Here is an 18,123-nt window from a genome sequence, read left to right on the forward strand (position 1 = left end):
AACTTCTTAAGGACGATCAATAAATTATCGCTGACAGCCACAGTGATGAGGCCTTTAAATCCCAAGGTGTGACTTCAACCAACCTGGCTGGGGAGCAAAGGGAGGCAGGCACACACCACCATTTGGGGCCAAAGGAAACAGACCCGGGGCAGCAGCAGCCGCGTCCTGGTTCCTGAAGCCCCGAGGAACACCGGAGAGTTTCGCCTCCAAGGAGCGAACATCCAGACCGGGTTGTTTTTGGCGGGAGTTTCCTCACGTACACAACTCTCACTCACACACTCACACACTCCCGAGGCTCCCCAGCCCTCCCTCCAGGGGCGATCTCCGCCGCCCCCCGAGCCCCACCTCGCTCGCTCGCCCACCTCACCCTGGCCCCCGGACGAGGAGTTTCAACCACTGGACGGAACCCGCCCTGCACGCCACACGGGAGACCGGGAGGGACACCCCCACCCCCAGACACGGTCCCCGCCCCTTTAGAGGGGCGCCTCATCCAGAAGGATCCTCACGGCACCGACCCCCGAAGGAGAAAAGGAGAGAAACATCTCGCCCCCGACACCAGAGAGGGTGAGCGCACCGCAGACTGACGCGGAGTCCGACCCTTACACAGAAAGCGGGCGCCGGGGAACGAGGTGGGGGGGGGAGAAAGGGGAGGGGGCAGCGAGGCCAGCACTTTTATTGGTCGCCCGACCTGCCCGTCAAGGGGAAACCCGGGCGCCAAGCGCGGCCCCCCCGGGGGCGGAACTCTCGTCTAGCCTGGCCAATGGGAGAGCACGTGGAGGGCGGGGCCTAGCCGCCGGGCTGCCAGGACCGGGGAGGAACAAGATGGCGGGTGCGGGAGGGGGTCCTCGCTTTGCAGCTCCCCCTCGCGCGCCGTCCCCGGCTCCGCCGCCGCCCCCGCTCCAGGGGGGAGCTCGCGCGCCGCCCCCGCGCCCCACCGGGACGCCCCTGGGCGCCCCGGCTGCACCCCCTCTTCCCCGCGCGCCGCGCTCGGTCCCCGTCGGTCCCCCCGCCGCCCCCGCTCGCTCTGGCCCCGCCGCCGCCGCCGCCGCCCCCATTTTACCTTAGCCGCCGGCCGGGCCCCTGGCTTCGGGGGGCCCCCTGGGCGCGGGCGGGCGGACGGGCGGGCGGGCGGGCCGGGCCACCCGAGCAGGTCGGCTCGCGGCCCGGCGGAGGGAGCGCGGCCTCCTCCCGCGCCGGCCCTGCGCTCCGTCTCCCCCCGGCCCGGCCGCCGCTCCCGGGGGAGGAGGGGGAATGGAGCCGCCGCCGCCGCCGCCACCGCTGCCGCCACGGAGCCCGGCCGAGGGGAGGGAGGGATCAGCCCCCAGGCAGGATCCGCCCCTCGGCCTCCCCCCGCCACCTCCACCCCTTCCCTCGCTCCCTCCCCGGCTCGAGCCGCCGCACGCGAAGCGGGAGCGCGAAAGCGCGGGGAGACCGGAGCGGATGCCCCCGCCCGAGCCCGAGCCCGGCGCGGCGGCGGCGGCGGGGAGACGGAGCGCGGAGCGGCGGCGCGGCCGCCAACGGGGCACCGTCCCCGGCTCGGCCTCACGGTGGCGGTGCGGACGCGGCGGCGGGGGCCGAGCGCACACCCCGGGCCTGCCCCGCAGCAGATCTAGCCGGGGTTCCCGCTCGGGATCCAGGGAGCCGTGGCCGTCCCCCGCGTCCCGGCTAGAGGGTGGCGCCAGGGCGACCCCCGAGGTCCGTGCTGGCGGTGTGTGGTTTCCGCGGGGCCGGGGCCCGCGCCGCTCCCCGAAAGCCGTCCCTCCCCAGGTCCCCGGGACAAAGGTCCAGCGATGTCCACCGCTCCCCCCTCCACCAGGCTGCACAGCCCGGGAAAGACCCGCGTCTGTTGTGTGCCCAGGTGAGCCTCTGGTGCCACCACACAAGGCTGCAACAGACCTGACTTTTCCCCATCTGTCGGTGTGTGCATTTTTTTTTTTTTTTTAAGTAAACATAAAAGTTTGACAGCCCGTGTAAGCGTGTCTCCGTAATTCCGGGTGTCACTCCAGGCGTGGGAAATACTTTTCCCCCTGAAGCTGATCTGTCCGGGAGTCGGTTAATTTAACGCACTCCGCGGCTTTCTAAAAGATGCGTAGCAACTCCAGACCTTGAGGTGGACTCAAACTGGCGTTTGTTCTAATAAAAAAAAAAAGTAAAATAAGTAAGAGCAAAGACTCCTTGCCAACCCCTTGTCCCTATAAATTTGAAAGCTTACCTCTCATGACTGAAGTCTTAAGCACCAGTACTTAATGGTGCTTATAAAGGATATATGGATAAGCTGCCACCGAATATGAAGATGAACGACATATTTTGAAAGCGGTTTCCTCTCGCCGGCAAGGCTGATGAGACTTTCACAGTTGCTTGCTTGGCTCTGATATCCAGGACAGGGGGTGCTACCGTTGGAAGGATAGAGAATAAACTCTTAGGGTCCAAACATCGAAGTATAGGTGTTCGGCACCCTAAGTAAATAATGCAGAATTTACCAGTTCAGTAAAGCAAGGAAGTTAGTTTTCGTTACAGGGGTGTTTTCTCGATAGGTGGGAATAACGTACTGCAAAAATAACCAATTTTTAAGAAGGAAAGGGCGAAGGGCGTGGCTTGTGGAGCTGAGCAAGAGCAGGGCAATGTTTTGAAAGCTTTGAAGCTGAAATGCTGCGAATTAGTCAAGTGTTCTAAAGCTTGAGGGAATAATCACGGAGGGGGGGGGACGGGGACGGGAGGGGGGGGACTGTGAAGATTAATTGTGGACGGGAAAGCCCTGGAGGAAAAGAATACTGCAATTACTTTGAGTTTAAAAAAAAAAAAAAAAACGAGAAACAGAAATAGGAATTTCATGTCTTGTTCTTTTACAATATGAAACATAAACATTTATATAGGACGTGTTTCTTGTCTTTTATTCTTCGACAGTTTCATGCACATGTACCTCACACACTCGATTCTTGAACGACGTTCTTGAAGTTTATTTAGCGTGACCTCATTTGCATGATTGGGAAGGATCAGTTCCCACTAAGACGAACAAATACTTTGAGAAGATATCCCAGTTTGCACGCACAGTGATTTAAGTGCTGTTGAAAACACACCTAATCGTGCACGCTCACCTTCCCTTGTTTGTTTCTTGAGACTTCACTCACGTGTCTTCTCCACCCCCACCCCATGTTTAAATTGGTAGCATTACAGCCACCCTTACTAGCTGTTTTGACCTGGGAAATTGGTTTCCTGTAGCATAACCTCACACATAACCACTTCTCTGGGATGTAATCTCAGGTGTAACATGCAACAATTATGTCATTAAAAACAAATTTGAATCAGACATCCCAGAGGCACTAAATTTAATTCCCTTTAATCTTTAGCTATCTTAAAGAATTTGAGTTCATCAGTCCCTGGCCTGTCCATTAGACAGTGCTACAATTAAGTTCAACAAAACAAATCCAAATATTTGTTTTAATGTTTCTTCTTTATTATTAAAACTATTGACACACACACACATACCTTTAATCCTAGCACTCAGGAGGCGGATCTCTGAGTTCCAGGCCATCTTGGTCTACATAGCAAGTTCCAGGCCAGCCAGGGCTTCACCGAGAGAGCCTGTCTCAACTAAATAGAGCAAAAAACGTTACTGTGAAGAGCTTGTAATGAGGGCTGGAGAGATGGCTCAGCGGTTAAGAGCACTAGTTGCTCTTCCAGGGGTCCTGAGTTCAGGTCCCAGCAACCACATGGTGCCTCATAGCCATTTGTTCTGGTACCCTCTCTGGTGTACAGACAGACTGTATACATAATAAATAAATCTTTATTTAAAAAAAAAAAGCTTGTAATGAAACATACACACACACACACAAAAATTAACCAGACCCAAAATTCACCAAGATAATGGACTTCTCTGAAGCTGGGATAGCCATTCCGAAGCTGTGGAGCTTCATACTGGGTTTTACACTATCATTATCAAATATATTTTTAATACATTTATCTGCCACAAGAAAGGAAAAATCCAGCCGGACGGTAGTAGTGTAATCCCAGCACTCGGGAGGCAGAGTCAGGCGGATCTCTGTGAGTTTGAGGCCAGCCTGGTCTACAGAGTGAGTTCCAGGACAGGCACCAAAACTACACAGAGAAACCCTGTCTCAAAAAAAAAAAAAAAAGGAAAATCCATGAGAGAGCTGAAACTAGCAATCACGACTCCTGTCCTTTGTCTGCATCGGTCCTTCATCACCTAACGTTTCTCATTCTCTTTTCTATATGCTGTCCTGTTCCCTCCTGTATATTTGTTCATAGGAACATAGGATCAGAGTGTCAGGAAAAACACATGCTTTTCTCCTTTCTGAGACTGTTGAGCTTCCTTACTGTATATTCTAAGTCCTTCCATTCCTCTACATTTTCACTTCAGGTTTTCCTTTCATTGTATTTATTTATTTAGATCACTCATACCACAGTGCCCAGGGTGGAGGTCAGAGGGGCCTGTAGGAGTTGGTTATCTCCTGCTGTGTGACTTCAAAGGGTTTAACTCTTCAGGCCTTGGTAGCAAGTGTCTTTACTCACTGCACCATCTCAGCACCCCACTAATCCTGGTTTTTAAGAGTCAAAGCAGGCCCAGCTGTGGTGGCGCAGCACTGGGGAGGAAGAAGCAAGCGGATCTCTGTGAGTTCAAGGCCTGTCTCATCTACAGAGAGAGATCCAGGACAGCCACGGTTACACAAAGAAAGAAAGAAGAAAGAGAGAAAGAAAGAAAGAAAGAAAGAAAGAAGGAAAGAAAGAAGGAAGGAAAGAAAGAAAGAGTTTTCAAAAAAAGACAAGGCCACATGAGATTGGATATATATATATATATATATATATATATATATATATATATATATATATATATCAGGAACTTGAACATGCCTCAGAATATGAGCATCTCAAGAGATGCTAGCAGACTTTGTAGGCAAAAGAGGTTCTGCACCCAGCCAGGGAGGAAGGCTCTGGAGAAGGGACATTTGAACTGCATCCTAAAGCTTGGGAAGGCCACCAGCTGTTGAGCTAGCTGCGAGCCTGATCCAGTGAAGAGAAATGTGTCCCCAAGAACACATCGAGTCTCAGACTTCTCACTGGCTTTTATTAATGGTTTACATACTTGTAAAAGGGGAAGGCCCTCCAGTCAGCCAGATATATAGATGATAGACAGACAGACAGATAGATGTTAAATAGACAGATAGATAAAGGTAGAGAGAGAAAGAGAATGTAGCTCTGGGTGGCCTAGAATTTACAGTGTAGACAAGGCTGGCCTTGAATTCACAGAGATTCATCTGCTCCTCTCTCCTGAGTGCTGGGATGAAAGGCGTGCACCACCACAACAAGCTTCTAAAACGAATTCTAACCTTGAACCTGACCCTCACTGTGATGCAACCTTTCTTCTTATTTATTTGTTTGTTTGTTTTGAGACAGGGTTTCTCTGTGTAGTTTTAGTGCCTGTCCTGGATCTTGCTCTGTAGACCAGGCTGGCCTTGAACTCACAGAGATCCACCTGCCTCTGCCTCCCGAGTGCTGGGATTAAAGGCGTGCACCACCACCGCCTGGTTCCTTCCTTCTTCTTAATGGACAAGATTAGTCAGTGTCTGTCTTCCTAGTCAACATTGGGACCTACGTTTTTCCCCCTTATCGTGTGGATCCAAAATTGGGACCGGAGAGAAGGCTCAGCAGTCAGCAATGGCTGCTCTTTCAGAGGGCCACGAGTTCAGTTCCCACCACCATGTTGGATGCCTCTAAACTGCCTGAAACTCCGGTTTCTGGGAGGAGGTGGAATCACATGCCCCTGTCTAGCTACTGTGTGCACATGGTACCCATACCTACATACACACGTATATAAAAACAAAAATACAGCCTGGCCGTGATGGTGCACAACTTTAATCCCGGTACTCGGGAAGCAAAGGCAGGTGGATCTCTATGAGTTCGAGGCCAGCCTGGTCTACAGAACAAGTTCCAGGACAGTCAGGGCTACACAGAGAAACCCTGCCTCAAAAAACCATAAATAAATAAACAAACAAACAAATGAAATTCTTAAAAAATTAAAAACTCAAAATGACCAGTGGGAAAACGCTGCTCCGTCTTTTTCTAGAGGCAGCAGTGCTCCCTGAATCCCAAGCAGGCGAGCCCCAATGAGAGGCTCTTATTTGGTGAGTCAGTCATTAGACTTAGTCATGAAAGGTGATGTCCGTCGTCCTTTGTCTCCATACCTATCTGTTCTAATTACAGAAGCGGCTGCGGATCTCCTATTCATTGCTTTGTGACTCAGCGCACTTAATGCACCCTGAATGCCGGCACCCCAGTCTCAGGAGGTGTTGCCGCAGTCGGTTGGAAGCCCAGCTCTCCTCGCGGGGGCTTTCTGCGGTGCTCTGCGGCAGCTGTGGGACTGGAACGGAGGAGGTATGAGTAACTACGACCTGCTGTGTTTTCAGGAACAGCTACAGTCTGGTAAGCCGTGTCAATGCTGAGTGGCCCAGACAATGGGTGACGTGGACACCGGCGCTGGAGTCTCCCCAGGACCGAGGCACAAGGCTAGAACAGGTTTTCCTGATGAAAATAATCACTTCTCGTCATCAGCGAGGCCATGGCTTTGCTTCAACAGTGGGTGCCCCAGCCGTGGTCTGTAATTGCTGGTGAGGCCTGCCACAGACTCCATATTGAGATCCCAGTGGCTACCCATTCAAGGATTGCCCCTGGACCATCAGGGCTATACAGACCAAGGGCTCCCTGCAGGCTGCCCAAGTGTCCCTTGGCTCTATCGTTCCAACTTCATCCCAGGATCACAGGATGCTTTTGCTGCCAGAAAAAATTCCACCTCAAATATCCCTGAATGCCATAAAACCTACACTGGGGGCTGGAGAGAGGGCTCAGCAGTTAGGGGCACTTGCTGCTCTTCCAGAGGTCCTGAGCTTGGTTCCTAGCAACCACATGAGTCAGTTTACAACTTCCTGTAACTCCAGCTCCAAAAGGATTCAAGGCCCCTGGCCTCCAGGGGACACCTGAACTCACACACATGCACTCACACATACACATAATTTAAAATAATAAAAATACATCTTGGAGGGGGGCTGTAGACGTGGCTCCGTGGTTAAGAGTACTGGCTGCTCTTCCAGAAGACCTGAGTGAGATTCCCCGCACCCACACGGTGGCTCACAACCGTTAGTAAATCAAGTTCTAAAGAAGTGGTTCTCAACCTGTGGGTCGCAAACCCTTTGGGGGTGTGTGTGTCAAATATTAGATGTTTACATTATGATTCATGACAGTAGCATAATTAAAATGATGAAGTAACATTGAAAATAACTTTATGGTTGGGGTCAGCACAACATGAGGAACTGTATTAAAGGGTCCCAGCATTAGGAAGGTGGAGAATCACTGATGTAGAGGATCCAACACCCTCTGCTGACCTACAGACATACATGTAAACAAAAACACTCACACGTGGAATTTTTTAAATTTTACTTCTTTTTTGCATTCAAGATATTAATTACACTCATATTAATTACATTTGTGGTATTCCTTGATTACATTCACAGTATTCATTCAGTAACTATATTTAATGATATGATTTATTACATTCATGATATTATGTCCCGATACTACTGTCTGTTTGTGGGGCTTTTCCATCACACAAAACAGAGATTCTGTACTTAGGAAATTATTGCTCTATATTCCTTTCTTCTCCATCTTGAAATAACATCTAATCTTTCTGTCTCTATGAATTTGTATATATTTTTTGAGACCAACCTACACTACAGTGTGAGACCTTGTCTTCTGTAGATGAATTTTATTTATTTATTTATTTATTTTAACTTAAAAAAATTACATTCATGATATTCATTAATTACACTCATGATATTAATTACATTTGTGGTATTCATTGATTACATTCGCAGTATTCATTCAATAATTATATTTATGATATTCATTAATTACATTAATTGTATTTACTTATTTCATTCATGATATTATGTCCTGATACTACTGTCCATTTGTGGAACTTTTCCATCACACAAAACAGAGATTCTGTACTTAGGAAATTACTGTTCTATATTCCTTTCTTCTCCATCTTCAGATAATGTCTAATCTTTCTGTCTCTATGAATGTGTATATTCTATATATTTCATGTAATACAATTCTGTAGTATTTGTCCTTTTTTCAAATGTAAAAACAATTTATGTACAACTGCAGGAGAAATAATACTCAGATAGCTCGAACATAAAAACAGGTTATAATTTAAAAGTCCATGGTTATCTTAAACAGTAAAATATTTTCTCTGTAGAAAATAGTAAACATTTCCCAACAAGCACTTTTAAGTCAAATAATAGCTGAATCATACATATAAATATTTATTAGATTCTGGGATACAGAAGAAACCTATCTTCATCTGTTTAGAGAGCTATGTTTTACTTAAGTTGTGGAAGTGAGATTCCTGTTCATCTTCCCCTTCACTGTTTGATTTACGGCAGACATTTTTCTATAGGCTAATCCATAATCTAACAAGATTTTAGCCTCCCTCCTGAAAGTACAGCCAGCATATTTTTTTCGTCAGCTTGATATGGTACAAATTTTATCCTAATAGTGAAATGTTTCACTAAAGCTTGCCCAGTGATTGGGCAAAACCAAAACTTTTTTTTTTAAATGGTGGCACACACACCTTTAATCCTATTACTCAGGAGGCAGAGATCCATTTGGATCTCTGGGACTTCAAGGCCACACTGGAAACAGAGCCAGGCATGGTGGTACACATCTTTTTAGATTTTATTTATTATTTATTATGTATACAGTGAGTGTTTGGCCTGCAGGCCAGAAGAGGGCACCAGATCTCATTGTAGATGGTTGTGAGCCATCATGTGGGTGCTGGGAATTGAACTCAGGACCTCTGGAAGAACAGCCAGTGCTCTTAACCTCTGAGTCATCTCTCCAGCTCCAAAACCAAAACTTTTAAATTCTAAAAAGAAATGTTAAAAAAAAAATTAATCTCTCCTGGCTGTGGTGGTGCACGCCTTTAATCCCAGCACTCCAGAGGCAGGGCAGAGGTAGACAGATCTCTGTGAGTTCGAGGCCAGCCTGGTCTACAGAGTGAGTTCCAGGACAGCCTCCAAAAGCTACAGAGAAACCCTGTCTCAAAAAACCACACACACACACACACACACACACACACAAAGAAGAAGAAGAAGAAGAAGAAGAAATGTTTCTTCTCTTTGCAATTCATTTTCATGTATTTATGTCACTCACATGTGTGTAGGTACCCATATTGTCCAGAAGAGGGCAACTGGTTCCCCTGGAACTTGAGTTACAGGCAGTGGTGAGCCACCACATGTGTATTAGGGATCGAACCTGGGTCTTCTGCAGGAACAGCGGTGCTCTTAACAGCCGAGCTGTCTCTCCAGCTCTACCCACGTTGTTCTTCATGTTGCTCTCCCATCTCTGTGTGGGTGGCCTTCCTCTCCGGCCAGCCTCCCTCAATCACAAATGACTGTAACAAAGTCACTGATGATGATGACTTCAGTCATTTAGTGTCACAGACATCCTGATGTCTACAGGTGGGTGTGAGTAGCTTTTAAGGCCGAGGTGACATCGCCTAGAAGCCTCTAGAAGAATCCCTTTAAGATCTTCCTGTCTAGAACTGATGATGTGTTCATTCCTAAGCCAGTCACTGGCAAAAACAGAAAACAATGGTTGAGTGGAGACAGTTTCTAGTCAATTTGACAAACTCTAGAGGGAACCTCTGTTGAGAAATTGGCTCCATCAGATTGGCTTGTGAGCATGTCTGTATTTAATTTTTTTAACATAAAAACCTTTTTAATGTTTATTTTTATTTTATGCATACGGCTGTTTTGCCTGCATGTGTGTCTATACACCACATGCAAGTCTGGGACTTGCAGAGGCCAGAAGAAGGCATCAGATCCTCTGGAACTGGAGTTTCAGGCAGTGGTGAGCTGCCATGTGAGTGCTGGGAACTGAACCAGGGTCCTCTGGAAGAGCAGCAGTGCTCTTAAACACTGAGCCATGTCTCCTGCCCCACTTACTGTTTTCATTAAGTTTTTGTGTCTTTAATCTTTGTTCATTTGCAATTGATGTCTTCCAGATTCAAGACCCCGAAACTCTGTAAGTCTGACTACAGAAAGCCAACCTTTGACCACGTCCTCATACAAAGGCTGGATCATCGCCAGTCCCTGGCCCTGGATTCGTACATCCCACCTTCCCTTAGCATGAACCTCAAGGACAGAACCCATGTGGCTGATGCCCCTTTTCATCTAGCCAGAGCTGTTGTTACCCCGTACCCCAGTAAATTGGTCCCAAATTTCTGAGAAAGAAATGGTATGGGAAAAACAAGTGTCTGAGTTAAAAATCTTTTAAGACATTAGGGTGAAAATATAAATAACAACCAGGAATGGTGGTGCCCACCTTTAATCCCAGCACTCAGGAGGCCGAGGCCTGGTTTACGTAGGGACACGGTAAGGAAAAAATAAGAGAAAGTCTCAAAGCTGGGTTTGGGTGTGAAATGACCAGCTAAGAGAAGAGGAAGAGTAGGAGAAATATAACCCAGATGAGCAGATCTGGAGACAGACCTGAGGAGACCCTGCAGGGGTCTCACAAGAGGCAGCGACTGCTTGACACAGGGGCTTATCCAAACTCTTGGCATCCCTGTCCAAGAGAAGGCGGAAGTCTTCAAATGGTTGATTTTTCCCAGCGGGCCTGCTTTACTTTTCATTTTGAGTGCTTTCAGGGAAACAGGATTTAACCCTGGACAGATGCATCTAGACAGTAATTTATTGGAATTTGACAGATTGCACCTTCTTGGTTGATTTATTTGTTATTTTGTGTGTATGTGTGTGAGTGTTTCATACTGTATGTATGCAGAAGAGGGCATTGAATGCCTGGAACTGGAGTTACAGCCGTGAGCTGCCATGGAGGTGCTGGGAATTGAACCCAGGTCTTCTGCAAGAGCATCCAGTGCTCTTAACCACTGAGCTATCTTCCAACCCCAGATTGCCCCTTTTAAACTGGCCAAAGCTCACAGAATTACATTTTGGCCATACCTTCCTGTTAGGTGTTTAAGAACATATAAATAATCACAGATTAATGTTTTTAACGTTTAAAAAAGTCTTTCAAATCTTACTTTACTTTTAGTTCATTACATGTGAATTGGTATTTTGCCTGCATGTATGTCTGAGCAGCACGTGTGTGCCTGGTACCTGCAGAGGCAGAGAGGGGGCATCAGATCTCCTGGAACTGGGCATACAGATGGTTGCAAACTGCCATGTGGGTGCAGGCAACTGAACCCAGATCCTCTGGGAGAGCGGTCGGCGCTCTTAACTGCAGAATCATCTCTTCAGCGCCAAGGAAGTTACAAGAGTCTGCTGATAATAGAAAGCTCGTAATGACCTTGAACTGTAAATTATCTTGTCAGCAAGGAGGCTGATTGATACACAGAGAGCCAGGGTGCTGAGCCTATCACTTCACTGCAGGTTTAGCTACATCCTGCACTGTTTCACGGCCCACCTGTGAGGGGTGAGGTTGCCCCTCATCAGCCTTCAGCTCGGCCCTGGCTTCACGGCCATCCTACAGCTCCTGATTCACTTTCCCTCACAGTGGCCCGCAGATCCTTCAGGCTAGGCCAGTTAATGCTGCTCGTCCAGAAGATGGTGTGCATAGCCATCCTCTCAGATTTGAATGAGCGAGGTTATTAAGCATGTGCCAAGCAAAAGCAAAAGCACCAACAGTGAGTGGCAGAGGAGAAACATCATCCAGGCAGGAGCTTGCCACATCCCGCAGGGATGGCTGGAGTGGTCCAATGGAGTGGTCCAATGGAGAGAGCAAGCAAAGCGAACGCCAGATGCGTCAGATGCCGGCTCACCAACATCCGGCAGAGGTGGACGGGGGTGGGGGGTGGGGGTGGGGGTGAGGTGGAAGGGGGGAAACGGGGGGGGGGGGGGGGGACAGGGACGGGACGCAGGGACGACCAGAGTCACGCTGGCATTCGCGGTCAGAGTCTGTGAGAGAGCTTTCCCGCCACAGTATTTTTATACGGCGGGGTAAGCCATAGTAACCTCTTTGGGAACTAGAAATACCTTTAGAAAAGCTTTTTTTTTTTTTTTTAGATCTTATTTGGGCTGGAGATGGTTCAGCAGTTCAGAGCACTTGCTGCTCTTACAGAGGACCTGGGTTCAGATCCCAGCACCCACATCAGGTGAATCATAACCACCTGTAACTGAAACTCCAGGGGGATCCGATGTCCACTTCTGGCTTCTGAGGGTACCCATTCACAGCGCGCGCGCACACACACACACACACACACACACACACACACACACACACACAGTTTTAGAAATGAAAAAGAATTACTAAAAAAAAAATTTTTTTTTTTTTGGTTTTTCGAGACAGGGTTTCTCTGTGTAGCTTTGCACCTTTCCTGGAACTCACTTTGTAGACCAGGCTGGCCTCAAACTCACAGAGATCCGCCTGCCTCTGCCTCCCAAGTGTGGGGATTACAGGCGTGTGCCACCACCGCCGGGCCAAAATCTTTTATTTTTATGTGTATGAGTGTTTGCCTGCACATATTTCTGTGTACAGGCGTTCAGTGTCCATGGAGACCAGAAGAAAGGATCAGTTTCCCAGAACTGGAGTTACAGACAGCTGTGAGCCTCCATGCAGGTGCTGGGAACCAAACCCTGGTCGTCTAGGAGAACAACCTGTGCTCCTAACCACTGAGCCATCTCTCTAGCCCCTAAAACAACTTACTTTTTTAGCTGTTCTCAAGGATGCGGGTTTTTGTTTATTCTTTGTTTTTTTTTGAGACAGAGTTTCTCTGTGTGGCTGTCCTGGAACTCACTCTGTAGCCCAGGCTGGCCTCACAGAGATCCTCCTGCCTCTACCTCCCAAGTGCTGGGATAAAGGGGTGTGCCACCATACCGGTTTAAAAAAATAAATAAATCTTTTTAAGTAAAAAATTTTAATTCTGAAGTAATCACAGATTCATAGTATACCGGTTTAAAAAAATAAATAAATCTTTTTAAGTAAAAAATTTTAATTCTGAAGTAATCACAGATTCATAGTATATGGCAAAGATCATATGGGAAGATCCTGGGTCCACTGTCCTCAATGGTTGTAGCTTGGTTATAACCTTAAATCAGGGATTTAGCATTTGGCCCATGTGGGGAGGGACAATGGCCATATCCTGTTGGCATCACAACATTGAAATAAAGGGAGGTTGATTTTTGGCACAAAGGGAAGTCAGGAGCCTTTGGTGAGCAGCCTCAGTTGACACTCCGGCCCAGCCAAGATTGAAAACAGCTGCCTGAGGCAGAGGCAGGAGGATCTCTGTGAGTTCAAGGCCAGGCTGGTCTACAAAGAAAGTTCTAGGACAGCCAGGACTTTGTTACATAGAGAACACTGTCTCGAAAAATCAAAGAAAAAAGAAAAAGAAAAGAAAAGAAAAAAACCAGCTACTCACTGATCCTGCTCCAGGACCTTCACCTGGAGCCTCTACAGTGACCGTGACCATGAACTCACAGGGTACTCTGTTCTACTGAGCATTGGGCCTCCGCTGCCGGCTGAGGTTCGGGGTCCCCAGCTTCTCCCTTCATTGAACCAGATGGCGACAAAACCTCAAGGCTGAGACCCCACCGCAGAGCACAGGAAGGGTGGAAGGGGCGTGCCCCAGGGAATGTCACGGACTTCGAGGACAACACGGAGGCCCGGAGCGGGAAGAGAGCTCTCCTTCCCAGAGGGCAGATGCAGGGCTGCTGGGGTCCCTCTCCTGTGGTGACAATGTGCCACCCCCTCCCTACTTCAGCTCCGGCTCTGCACAGCGTGCACACTGGCTCTGCTCTCTCTACCAAAGCAGCTCCTTCGGGCCTCATTGTAGCCTGACAGATGCAGACAGCTTCCACCCACCCAGTGCCAGGCCAGGCGAGGCCTGACCCGGGACAGCTCCGGCCCTGAGGTCCATCTGGGCAGAGGAGCTGTGACACTGTGCAAGGACACCTTCCAGTGGCATGAGAGGGAGGCTGTCTCTGAGTGAGGCTTGCTGGACTTCTGAGTCACCCTCCACCCAGGACAAAGCTCAGCTCACCCACCAAGGTCAGGGTCACAGGGCCTGCCAACATTCATTCACTTCACTCCCTCCAGCCAGCCAACAGGCCCCCAGTGGATGATGCCCAAGGCCACAGAGTCCTCTGTTAATCACCTCCCTGTTTCCCTGGAGAAACAGCCTTGGTTTGAGATGCTGGGGTTGGGGTTTTTTGTTCTGTTTTGTTTTGAGGAGCTGCTGTTTGGGGGTGGGGAGTTTTCTCCGGGGTGCAGCTTGGTGCCGCCCCCCCCCCCAAAAAAAAACCCTCTCCTGTCTCTCTGTAGTCCTCATTACCACAGGACTGGCTGAACAGAAACACACTCTTTGAGAGTTGGGGACATCCATAATGCCTTCATTCACTCACACATGGGTATTTGCTCCCAGCAGGGGCTCCCAGTTGCAGGGAAGAGGAGACCAAGGCACATACATTATCTGCTGGGGGAACAGTGTGGGTCCCCTGCCCTGGGCAGAGGGCTGTGTGACAGTCAGGAGGAAATGGGCTCCTGTGGGTAAGTATGTTTAGGAAGGTCTGGGTTAAATGTAAAATGGAGCTCTTGCAGGGTGTGTGGTGCATGCCTTTAATCCCAGCACTCTGGAGGCAGAGGCCGGAGGATCTCTGTGAGTTCAAGGCCAGCCTGGTCTACAGAGAGAGCTCCAGGACAGCCAACGCTCGCTGCATAGTGAAACCTTGTCTCAAAATAAATTAATACTTTTTTCTTCAGGACTTGTTAGCACCTCTAAGCTGATAGTGTACACAGGAAGCCTTTTACAGCAGGCTGCCCTTGCAGAAGGACTATGGAACACAGGGACATTGGTAAAATCTGAGAAAATGACCGAGCTGTGAGTGCCCAGGTGAGAAGACTGAGCCTCTTCCTCAGGACCAAGATGGAGGCTCAGAGGCAGGATTTAAAATGAGGAACTCTGAAAAACAAACAAACAGGTGTGGTGGTACATGCCTTTAATCCCAGCAATCAGGAGGCAGAGGCAGGGGGGATCCCTGGGAGCTCAAGGACAGCCAGGGCTACACAGAGAAACCCTGCATCAGAAAAAAAAAAAAAAAAAAAAAAAAGAGGAACCCTGACCAGTATAAGGTCAGGGTGGTGGCAGGGCTGCCGCACCAGTCTGTCCTAGCAAGGCCTCCTCCCAACAACAGAGCTGCTCAAATGGGAAGGGGACGGAGTACAGACATAACCAGCAGTTACGGCCTTGACGAGCCAGAGCTGGAGAGGACGGGGGCAGCCCTGCCATCCAGCTTCAGCTGAAGCCTGACGTCAAGTGCCCCTGGGTCCCAATCCCACCTCCAGCAGCACCTGCTGTGACATCTAATGCCAGCTCTCTGAGGCCTCAGAGTTCTTGTTTTCAAATAGACTTTATCTTCAGGGCGCTTTTGGTTTACGGAAAGTATAGAGGACCCTTGGACACTGCTCCCCACCCTCAACGGGTCCCCAGCTAGTCTTGCATGAGCATGGCACATTGGTTACACACGGTGGCCTAACAGCAGTACATTCTGGGTAACTTGAGGCCACCGCTCACTTGGGAGTTTACTTTTAAAGGGCACAGATTCTTTTTTTTTTTTTTATGAGATCTTTATTGACAGATAATTCACATAGTATACAATTTTCCTGTTTGCACAATTTGATAGACTTTAGTCCAACATCCTCATAGGCCCATGACACCATCACCACTTCCTGTTTTAGAACATTGCTGTCTTCAATTTCTTTCTTTCCTTTTTTTTGAATGCCATTTATTGAAGGAGGGAGGAGGTCTTAAATACAGGCTTACAGCACAATGGGAGAACCCCAGAGGGCAGAAGTTCGCTTCCAGTGTTTTACAATCTTGCACCTAAGCTGTTAATGCCCAATACGCAGGATACAGACAGGGAGCTTCCCTTAAGCATTCAGGAGGGTGGAACCCTGAAGGGAATTAGCATAGGGAGGATATCAAGGTCAAGGTCAGCAAGCAAGGCAACAGTTACCCAAAACGGGGGCCAGGGCCCTACAGGTTTCCCCCACTTTACTAAATAATGAGCTTCTGACTTAGGTTACGTGGGACATCAGTAGGTCACCTTACCCGTCATGGAGGCACCTGTCCAGGCCACACAGGTGTTCTGTCTTAGGTTGGTGAGCACCCCCCAGGAATTACCCATCTCTGAATACTCATTATCATACAGGCTCAGTCGTGTGAGAGCTGCAGAGTTAACTGTTGCCAAAGATCTCTAAGTGGTGCTGGGCTTGCAATCTGTGTGTTCGACACACCCATAACCGATAGGCTAAAGGCAACTCAGCCATTCTAAAGGGCACAGATTCTAACACAATGCCTGTCACCAGAAGACCTTCACTGCCCCAAACACTCCATCTGAGCCACTGGGAGAGTGAAGCCACCATGCTGGAAAGCTCTGGAATAAACAATACAGAAGAGGGTTCTTTTCTGCAGGACTTGTCAGAGCCTTTAACCTGCTAATACATATAGGATCAGCCTCATGGTGGATCCTAGGACTAATGTTCTGTGGCAGGCCACCCAGGGAAGAAGGGATGTAGACAGAAGTGGGGTTCCAGCTTGGGCTGATACAACTTAGTCATTCTGGGGTCAGGGTTGGAGGTTGTTGACATGTTCAGACCTGGAAACCAGTATGTATGTATGTGTGTATATATATATTTATTTTCCCCCTTGGAGCTGAGGACTGAACTCAGGGCCTTGCGCTTGCTAGGCAAGCGTTCTACTACTGAGCTAAATCCCCAACCCTGGACACCAGTATTTTGACAAGTTCCTTTGGTGCATATGTTACCAAGTGTCAGAAATCCAAAGCAGGAGCCCAGACCAGGCTGCTCACTGTCCTGCATAGACAACTTTGTTCTACCAAAGCAGAGCGGAGATTGAGCCATCACTGGCCATCCGGCTCTGAGATGCCTGTTCCCAGCGCAGAGCAATGTGGGAAGAACAGAGGTTTGCCATCTTAGCTGAGAAAAGCCCGCGTCTTCTGCTGCAGCACTAACTTGTCAGTCATGTTGTCTCATGTCTCCACTGCTTATCAGGCACCCAAAATTCACTGCCAGCAATAGTCAGCCACCTGCAACTCCTGGCTCAATGGCCTCCCACACTTGGCTCCCTAACAGAGCAGAGGGCAGAGCAGAGGGCCCAAGAGTGAGTGGCCTCCTTTGCATTCATCTGTAGCAAGTTAACTATGCCCCCATTCACATCCCCCTGGAGTCTCAGAATGAGACTTTATTTGGAGAGCTTTTGCTGATGTAAGTAAGATGGCATCTCGCTAGACGGGCCTGACTCCAAACGCCGCCCTTCTGTTGTTTAGACCCACCCACTTGTTGTTTTGAGACAGGGTCTCACTATGTAGCCCAGGCTGATCTGACCTAAAACTTGAGATCTTTAGCTTCCCAAGTGCTGGGATTGCAGGTGTGGGCCATGCCTGGCACCCTGAGAAAAAGCTGAGAGAAGAGTTATGTACACAGGAAGTGACATCACCTGTGGAAGGCCGTGTGTAGAGGCCGGAGAGACGCACCACAAGCTAAGAACTGCCCAGGATGGACCGCCAATCCCAGCACTTGGGAAGTTGAGGTAGGAAGAATGCTGTGTGTTCAAGCCTAGCCCAAGCTAGAAGGTGAGATGTAGTAGAATATGATTTTCAGGTGTGTTACTTTTGTGTATGTGGCATTTGTTTAACTCTGTGAAGCTGTGTGACTGTGCCTGTCTAAAACACCTGATGGTGTAATAAAGAACTGAATGGCCAATGGCAAGGCAGGAGAAAGGATAGGCGGGGCTGGCAGGCAGAGAGAAGAAATAAAGGAAGAAATCTGGGAAGAAAAAGGAGGAGGAGGACTCCAGAGGTCAGTCATTTAGCTACACAGCAAGCCATAAAGTAAGAAACAAAGAAGGTATACAGGAACAGAAAAGGAAAAGCCCAGAGGCAAAGGTAGATGGGATAATCTAAAGCAAAGAAAAGCTGGCTAGAAACTAAGCCAAGCTAAGGCCGGGCATTTATAAGTAATAATAAGCCTCCATGTGTGATTTATCTGGGAGCTGAGTGGTGGGCCCCCCAAAAGACA

General features: G+C 48.8%; 2 protein-coding genes across 4 annotated transcripts in view; one reads left to right on the forward strand and one right to left on the reverse strand.

Moving 5' to 3' along the window:
* Nucleotides 1-1,354, reverse strand: part of Brpf3 (bromodomain and PHD finger containing 3) — a 35,232-nt gene extending 33,878 nt beyond the window's left edge. The window contains exon 1 of one of the 3 annotated variants that reach the window (XM_036167609.1): nucleotides 1,061-1,353. The gene's annotated coding sequence lies outside the window, so the exon portion shown is untranslated. Of the gene's footprint in view, nucleotides 1-367; nucleotides 515-1,060 lie in introns of those variants that run through there. The other 2 variants (XM_036167610.1, XM_036167611.1) reach the window with 2 other exon arrangements.
* Nucleotides 823-10,281, forward strand: LOC118569433 (basic proline-rich protein-like). Its single transcript, XM_036167178.1, has 4 exons — nucleotides 823-996; nucleotides 1,066-1,858; nucleotides 6,220-6,390; nucleotides 10,079-10,281. The coding sequence occupies exons 1-3, from the start codon at nucleotides 823-825 to the stop codon at nucleotides 6,252-6,254; spliced, it is 1,002 nt and encodes a 333-aa protein (XP_036023071.1). The 3' UTR covers nucleotides 6,255-6,390; nucleotides 10,079-10,281.
* Nucleotides 10,282-18,123: the final 7,842 nt, after the last annotated feature.

Source organism: Onychomys torridus, chromosome 18, assembly GCF_903995425.1.
Source record: "Onychomys torridus chromosome 18, mOncTor1.1, whole genome shotgun sequence".
In the NCBI taxonomy this organism is placed as follows: domain Eukaryota; kingdom Metazoa; phylum Chordata; class Mammalia; order Rodentia; family Cricetidae; genus Onychomys; species Onychomys torridus.